The sequence below is a fragment of the Platichthys flesus genome, chromosome 13 (genome assembly GCF_949316205.1).
Source record: "Platichthys flesus chromosome 13, fPlaFle2.1, whole genome shotgun sequence".
In the NCBI taxonomy this organism is placed as follows: Eukaryota; Metazoa; Chordata; class Actinopteri; order Pleuronectiformes; family Pleuronectidae; genus Platichthys; species Platichthys flesus.
The window spans coordinates 7,767,895-7,775,975 of NC_084957.1; the positions used below are offsets into that span (position 1 = coordinate 7,767,895).

The 8,081-nt window shown below is 42.6% G+C and overlaps 1 protein-coding gene across 1 annotated transcript; it reads left to right on the forward strand.

The window, feature by feature from the left end:
* The first annotated feature begins 3,087 nt into the window (after window positions 1-3,087).
* On the forward strand, window positions 3,088-7,165 carry serp2 (stress-associated endoplasmic reticulum protein family member 2). Its single transcript, XM_062402490.1, has 3 exons — window positions 3,088-3,233; window positions 6,190-6,262; window positions 7,040-7,165. The coding sequence occupies exons 1-3, from the start codon at window positions 3,150-3,152 to the stop codon at window positions 7,078-7,080; spliced, it is 198 nt and encodes a 65-aa protein (XP_062258474.1). The 5' UTR covers window positions 3,088-3,149; the 3' UTR covers window positions 7,081-7,165.
* Window positions 7,166-8,081: the final 916 nt, after the last annotated feature.

An 8,081-nucleotide genomic window follows, 5' to 3' on the forward strand; every position in this document is an offset into this window, starting at 1 on the left:
ACCGCCCCCCCCCCCCCCACAAACTCTTGTGGAGGAAATTGATTTTGTAGTTTTTAAATAATGCTGCAAATTAAATAACCAACCAAATGACCATCTGACCAATCAACCAATCAAGACACCAAACAACCAAACAACCATCTGAAAGAGACACATTGGTCAATCTTTTTTGCAGAGATGGTTTTCCCTCTGTTCTAATCATTTATCAGTTTTTCCATTGACATTTGATCCCAAGGTCACATTTCGGTGTCTCTCACCTACATGGGCTTGTCAAGAGAAATCTTTTTGCGGAAGATTCCCGCAAAAGAAAACAGGACAGGCATCGTTTTCAGTCTAGACTTTGAAGTGAGAACAGAGAAGTGAAGAAAAGGAGATGTTTTCTCCTTCTGTGCTGGCTCCCGTCTCTAGTCTCATTCATTCATGAACATCTCCTCCCTGCTCTACAATTACTCTCTTCTCCCCTGCAGTACTACTCCAGTCTACTATTTCTCACACACACACACACACACACACACACTAACAGCCGATGGATAATGCAGAGATGCGAGACGGGGAGACTTGAAATCCAGGTCAGGCATTGACGCTGACCGTGAACACATGGGGAAATCTGATCCGCTGCCAGGACCTCTGTTATTTCCCCAGCACTTCTTCTGTCTCTCTCACACACCTACAGAGAAAAGTTACGGGTGTTTGTGGCTTCAGGGGGGGGGGGCGTGCACAGGTTATTTCTTGGCCATCAAGCGACTGTGCACAGCAACTCTGGAGTCTTGTTGTCACAGAGATGCTGCCAGGTTTTATGTAAAGTGGCGCTTGTGCAGAAAAAATGCCAAACCTATCCCAGGATTCACTCTGCTCCCATCCGGCTGCAGCTAGAGTCAACATGCTGGACTAACAGACTCAAGAACTCTCCTGCTGCCAACAACCTTTTAAATTCTCATTGGTGATTTGAATATCTTTTCCCCAATGAGCTTTCATTAATTTGTGTGTTTTAATGCTGATTGTGCTTGTTTTAGATTGTAGTTTTCACAAATTTCTGTATTGACAGGATTGGCTCCAGCTCCTCCCACAACCCTAAAAGGAAGAGTGGAATCGAGAATTGGATGGATGAATGGATGGATGTGTGAATACTACTGACTGCACAACAAATTGCCCTTCGTAGATAATAATGGTTTCCTTCGACCTTGATCGTGTCCAGGCTTCATCCCAAGACGCCGCAGAGATGTGCTGCAAGGACGGACCAACTGAGGTGGTCTGGCATTAGTTCAAACCTCAATACACAAGATACAGCAGTATAGGTGTTCTGCATGTGGGACATTCTTTTCTTTTGGTGTCTATATGCTAAGATAAGTAGAAACCTCCTCGCTCAACACAGACATTAGTTTGATTTCCTCATCTTGCAGGTAAATTCATGTTTTCCAAAATGATTCCTTTAACGTAGGAGTCTCAGCATGTGACGTAATGGCAGCATCATACTTCCCCTGCAGGCTTGAGACTGATGAGACCAAACAAACTGAGAGAGCACAAAAATGGTTTTACATTGGATAAAGAAATGCTGCAGCTAGAACATACGTGATTAGATGTTTGCTTCGGGGAATTTGAGTCACTGCAGTAGCAAACATCAGTGACACATCAATCCATAAATCTATAAATCTATAAATCTATTTTCTACGTCACTGGGGGTCAGCGTTCTGTCTCAGGACACGACTAAAGTAAAGCTGACGCACAACTGAAGGTTAAACTGAAACATAATGAGGTCAGACACATCAATGGCTGTTACCCTAGGGAAAGTCTCTAAACACAACATGTCAATATGATTATTTACAGTAAATTGAGACAATAAACCAATTCCTCCCTTTCGTCAATGTAACTCACCTGTATGTCCACACTTAACTGTACAACAATAATACTCTTCCAAACACTCTTGGTCTCTTCTTCTCTCAATCACTGGAGTTTCTGTGTTGCTCCCCAAGCACACCCCTCTGATGCAGTTGCTAGGCAACCCCTGCACTGTCTCTGCCCCCCCGCCCCCCATCTCTTGGAGTGCAGAAAGCGTGTCTTGTCAGCGAGGCAGTGATGTTAGTGGACTGTAACTGATTCAGAATCGTCCACATCACACTGAGTTGTCATGCACCATGTTCAAGGAGTTTAATTGTTTAATTGCACCTTTTGCACACCGACCTCATTCTGTCTGCAGATGGTTATTTCTCCCACGTGTTCAGGGGGGAGTCGGTAATTTGAGTCTCTTCAGTGGCTGCAGACATTTGGGGTCAAAAGTGCACCTGCTCTCGAGCAGCAAATTGTGAATTGTGTACTACCTCCATGTAAATAAGGGTTTATTATCCAGATATATTTAATTTCTACTCTACCAGGTCGTCTCTAGTCATGTCATCTATGGCTGTGTATTTTAAATTTAAAACTTGTTTCAAAGACACATTTTTATAGATATTATTTTCCTATGTTCTGATCTTACAAACTATTTGAAACATTTTACAATGTTTTATTTGATCTTCTTTTTACTCTTTACTAATTTTTAACATGTTTAAACTTTTCATTTTTAAAGGAGCTACATAGAGTTCATTATTATTAATATTATCAATAATTATTACATGCACTTCACTGACAATTGGGTGAATTTGTATTTCAGTCTGGTTTACTGCTACTGCCACCTGCACGTTTTCTTATTTGCTTGTTTATATATGTAGGTCACGTGTCATCCTCCATAAATCAGGAGATGCAGAATTAAAAAACTCTGGGATCTGGCCACGCGCTCATCTCATCAGGTGCACAACTGTGTCTGTGTCAAGCGCGGGGACGTGAGACCGAAGACTTCCTGTGATGATCCATCAGACTAAAGGTTTTGAAAAACGTGTTGCTGCTAAGTCATATTTGAACGTTTAACAACACGGAAACATAAGTAAGTTGGTACAAAAGAAAAATTGGCGTGTTTTACGGTACAAATGAATGATTCGTGCTCGTGCTCGGAATGCTGCATCGCGCTACAAATGTCCCGTACTTTTATTTTGAAATTGGATTCCTCGCTTTTCCCGTGCGTGCTTTGCCAGCTTGACCCAGAGGTGCTGTCGTCCGCCTGCAGCATCCGAGAAATAACGGGCTAAAGCCGGCGGATTTATCCCGGGTTATATCTGCGGAAGATGGTGGCTAAACAGAGGATCCGCATGGCCAACGAGAAACACAGCAAGAACATCACGCAGAGAGGAAACGTGGCCAAGACGCTGGTGAGACGTTCACTGACCGCGACACGCCGGCGTCACACTAGCCCGGATAGGTGACGTTCCGTCCGCGGCGATCACAGCAGCATGATGGTGCTGATGGTGCTGATGCTGATGGGGGTGTGAGGCGTGCCAGGGTTAGCACAGATGTATAGCACGGGTTGACTCAGCACCTGCTCCTGACCGAGCTGCTCTGGGTGATTGACGTGAAGAGCCGGCGGGCTGGGTCCACATCTGAATGTAATCTATTCGTTACCGTGTAACTAGACGTTACTTCGCCCAGTGCCATCATTCCATCAGTGTAATAGATCAGCTTTCATTCATGAAATACTAAACTAATTACTGGAGGCGTTCAGGAAATGATTAATCGATTATTCCACTGGAAAATTTAAGCCAGTCATTTTGAAAGTAACATCTAAATATTAGATGAACCAGACCATCAAATGAAGAAGACCATTCTGGACTCTGAGAAAATATAATGACCATTTCTCACTTTTTTTTTTGACTCATAATAGAACAAGTAATTGATTAATCAATGCAAAGCAATTTCGAATTTCAATATACAAAAAATAACATTTTCCAATTATTTCCCCATCGACGTTTCAGAAAATCCTGACCTGGGTCAGTCTGACCAGCTACAAGATGAATCTCGGTAAAAAAAATATTTGATTCGTTGTTAAAAAATATTGGGAAAAGAAAATAGGCAAAGGTACAAGACTGTATACACAACTATTTTAAGAGTGAGGGAAATACACTTCTTCTCATTTAAGGTAAACTCGTTCTGGTGATTTTCAGACCTTTGAACTCTTTTCCTCATATCGTACAAATGGAAATCATGGTTTCTCTGTGGTGAACCTATTGTAACACAACCATCACACTACATCAACTGTAGGCGACATTTCCATGGTAACAGCGAGCTCCACCAATCACAGATGTCGCTACTACACCTGAGGATTGTGGGTAGTGTAGTATTTCTCCCTGAAATCGCAAATTTAACTGACCTGTAAACAAATAATACTGATTTGTGGCCTATACTGGAGCATATATCATTATTTCATAACCCTAGGATGGTTAAATATAAAGACTTTTAATCATAATTACTATTCAGAAAATGAATGGGAATTTCACTTCAACAAACTCCACTGTGGAGCTCTATCAGCGCTGCCAAGGAGGTTATGTTTCCTGTCCTGAACCAAAAGCTGCTGAACGGATTCCCACTGAACTTGGTGGAAGGATGAGGTGTGGATCAGGAAAGAACCCATTCACCTTGGAGGCTTCTTTAACATTGTGAGGTTCTTCAACATTTCCTAGAGTCTAATTTAGGGAACTGATCATTGTGTGAAATTTGGGGCAGCTTGGTTGAATTTAAGGGAGTGTTTGACGTATGAGCAAATTAAAGGGATAGTTCACCCAAAAAATTAAATTCACTCATCTACTCACGATTTTGCCGATGGAGGGGTGGGTGAAGTGTTTGAGTCCAGAAAAGACCTTTGGAGTTTGGAGTATGGAGGTAGGTTGTGTTAGAAGAAGGAGTCACCAGTTACTTCAATCGTAATGGATTCACCTGCAACACTGTTTACACCTGAAACTCCAAAAGTGTTTTGTGGACTCAAACCCTTCACCCACCCCTCCATCGACACAGTGGTGGGGAGATAATGAGTGAGTTTTCCTTTTTGGGTGAACTATCCCTTTAAGTTCCTGCTCCCTTATTAATTCCAAAGTCATGGATGTGTGACAAAGTCCTTAGCTCCAGTGTAGAGAAGATGTCTGTTAAGCAAGAACCATCAGTAAAGAAAATAGAAAGTTTTCAAAACAAGTTTAGTCGATTTAACATTTCATCGTACACTGAGAAAGTATAACTAGATTAAGTGTGAGCGACCCACAGGGAAAGATTCAAATTGACTCGGGACATAAGATTGTTGTGAACGAGACTAATGTCCAGATTATAGTGTTTTGGGCTTCACACACACAGGTTTCCCCTCCTCCTCTTCCTCCGTCACCATAAATGAAGGTTAAACCGTATCTCCCAGGTTAAATAACAAGGCTGCTCAGGCTCTGGTTTCACCAACATCAGGTATTGCATAAGGAAAATCACAGACGGTGAAAGGCTCCCACACCACTGATGGAAAAACATGTGACATGTGGCGTAATGATATCATCTTGAGGAATTGATGGCTGCTCCCTGAATTTGTCTAGACCGACCGACTCGTGCTGCTCCGCTCGTCTTCTCCACTCCATGTGATAAACCACTGGATCTGCACCTTTCACTGGATAATTACACTCTGAGGTTGTTACTGTTTTTTTCCGTGCGACCACACAAGTTATCGTGGCCATTTTGAAGTTGAGCAGGGGCACCATCACCAAATCTCCTTAGTTTTGAAAAACAAGATGATTAGTGATTGTAGAGCAAGTGATCAAACCAAAATCAGCGATGTTTTATTTTAGTTCTGCAGCCTTCACTGTACTGGGCCCAGTGTTGTTATCACGTATCCCCGCTAAGAAACTTCCAGTTCATACCCAGTTAAGTACACGGAACACTATAGTTTAGTGACAGCACCTCTGCTTCAGTGAGTTTGTTATCTGCAATGAATCCAGTTGCACAGAGGAAGGCAACTCCTCCAATTACTTCCATTCATAAGATTTGTGTTGCAAAGTGCAGAACGTGGTGATGACCCACAGGTGCATTAGTGAATGTGTTAGTGATGCTGGTGGACAAGTATCGGTGGGCTGCTTAAAGTTCTAATTGGGGCTGTCAGTCTCTTTACCTTTCCCCTCTGTGTAACCGCCATTCAAGCCACACATACAGTATAACCCCTCCCCCCGAAGCTCCAGCAAATAAGTCCAGGCCTGAGTGTACACACTACACAACACTAGACCATTCTGTGGCAGCTGTAATGCTAATTTACTGTGTGTGTGTGTGTGTGTGTGTGTGTGTGTGTGTGTGTGTGTGTGTTTCCCACAGCGACCACAAGAGGAAAAGTATCCTGTGGGCCCCTGGCTGCTCGCCCTCTTTGTATTTGTTGTGTGTGGATCAGGTACGTTCCTTTTACATCTGCAGGAGAAAATGTGTTCTTGCCTTAGTTTGTGGTGAACAATCAAACTAATGATTTATTTTTTAAACTTGTTTTATTCTACTTTAATTCACCACTGTTTGTGCCCAGATTTGTTTTGTTCTTATTTCGTTTTCAGTGACTTACTATGTTGTCCTGTGTCATATTTTGGTTAATATCTATTGAAAAATGTAATTTCCAAGTCCAATATTACTACTATAGTTAGAAGTTATTTCCCTAACATGGGCTGGTGGCAGCTGGTCAACACCTGCTAACATCTAATGGTAGATGGTAACTTAAACAGTCAGGACAAGTTACAGGACTAACAACGCATGAGGGGAAAACACACGTTGCTCGGCAGTCGGCTGTTTCCTCTTTCCACTTTTTGCATTTGTCACTATTAATGATATTTCATTGCCGTTTCGTGCTTTAAACATTAACACGACTTTAATACATTAGCTCATCCGAGTCGCTTCAGGGAGATTCTCATCGGCAACACCAGCTCCCATTAGTCCACGCTGCTTCTTGACGTCATCTCACTGTTTGTTATTGTTTTGACTGAGGCACCCCCGGCAGCCAAAGTTATATATTGAATATCGAACATCTTTTTTTTCATTATTGTATTTGGAAAGGTAAGTATAGATCTTAAACTAATGTAGCCATTGTGAAAAAATCCACATGTGAGAAATGTCTTATTCACGTTAATGAGTAACAGGCCGAAACAAATCAAATGGTGTAACAAGTACGTCTGTTGGCTCTCAGCCATATTTCAGATCATTCAGAGCATTCGCATGGGGATGTGATTCAGAAGGAGCCTCCGGACCCCTGCCCCCCTTACCCTCACTGAGCCTGGCTAGCCCTCGCCTGCACACCGCCGAACCCCCCCCCCCCACCCTCCAGAAGCCCAGAGACTGACAGCAGACCCTCAGAGGGAGAGAGAGAGGGAGAAGCTTCCTGGACCACCGCCTCCACTGCCCCCGCCCGCCTCCATGTGATCAGTGTTTACAGTCTCTGGTACTGACAGCTTTTCTATGGACAAGTCTAAAACCACGGCGGCTGGAGAACACGCGCGTCTCATCACTCACCTGGCTCCTGTGTCCGTGAACGTGTGAGACTGTGTGACAATGTGCCATATCCGTCTGTGTCCGTCTGTGTTGATCCTTTTTTCAAATAAATGTGGACTATTTAGCGAGCAGCCGGTTTTACTTCAGCCTCTGTATTCAGATCAACAATCTACACCATCTTCAACGATACTGTAAGGGTCAGGGAGCAGATCCAGGAATTTAGAGTGTAGATTGAGGGGGGGGGGGGGGGGTATGAATTCAGATGATTTTTAGCATAAGGCTGCAACATGGAAGAATGTGAAGGAGCCTTACTGTGTGAATACTCTCTGCAATGTTCAACTGGAACATAAAATATTTCTGAAGACCATGCTGTTCGATGTAGTGACTGCTGACAGGCATGAGAGGTAAATGTATGTTTCACTGACCGAGATGGAAGCAGAGGAATTCCTTTTAAATAACTAAGAGCTTTTAAATATGTTGTCATTAATCATTTATCAATGAAAACCGTATTATTTTATTTGTGGGGTTATATATATTCCATGTAGACAATCCTTTTTCTGTGAACTTGACCTGCTGTAAATTGACTCTAAGGCTAGTTTAGCATATGGAAGTAATTGGAAGTACAGTCTGAAATTTATATACATACAAATTGGGACAAATTACTGAAGGAAATTGATAAGAATTTAAAATTGTGTATCAAATGCAGTTTTTAGCTCAGTCTCGAATAAAGCTTAATGAGG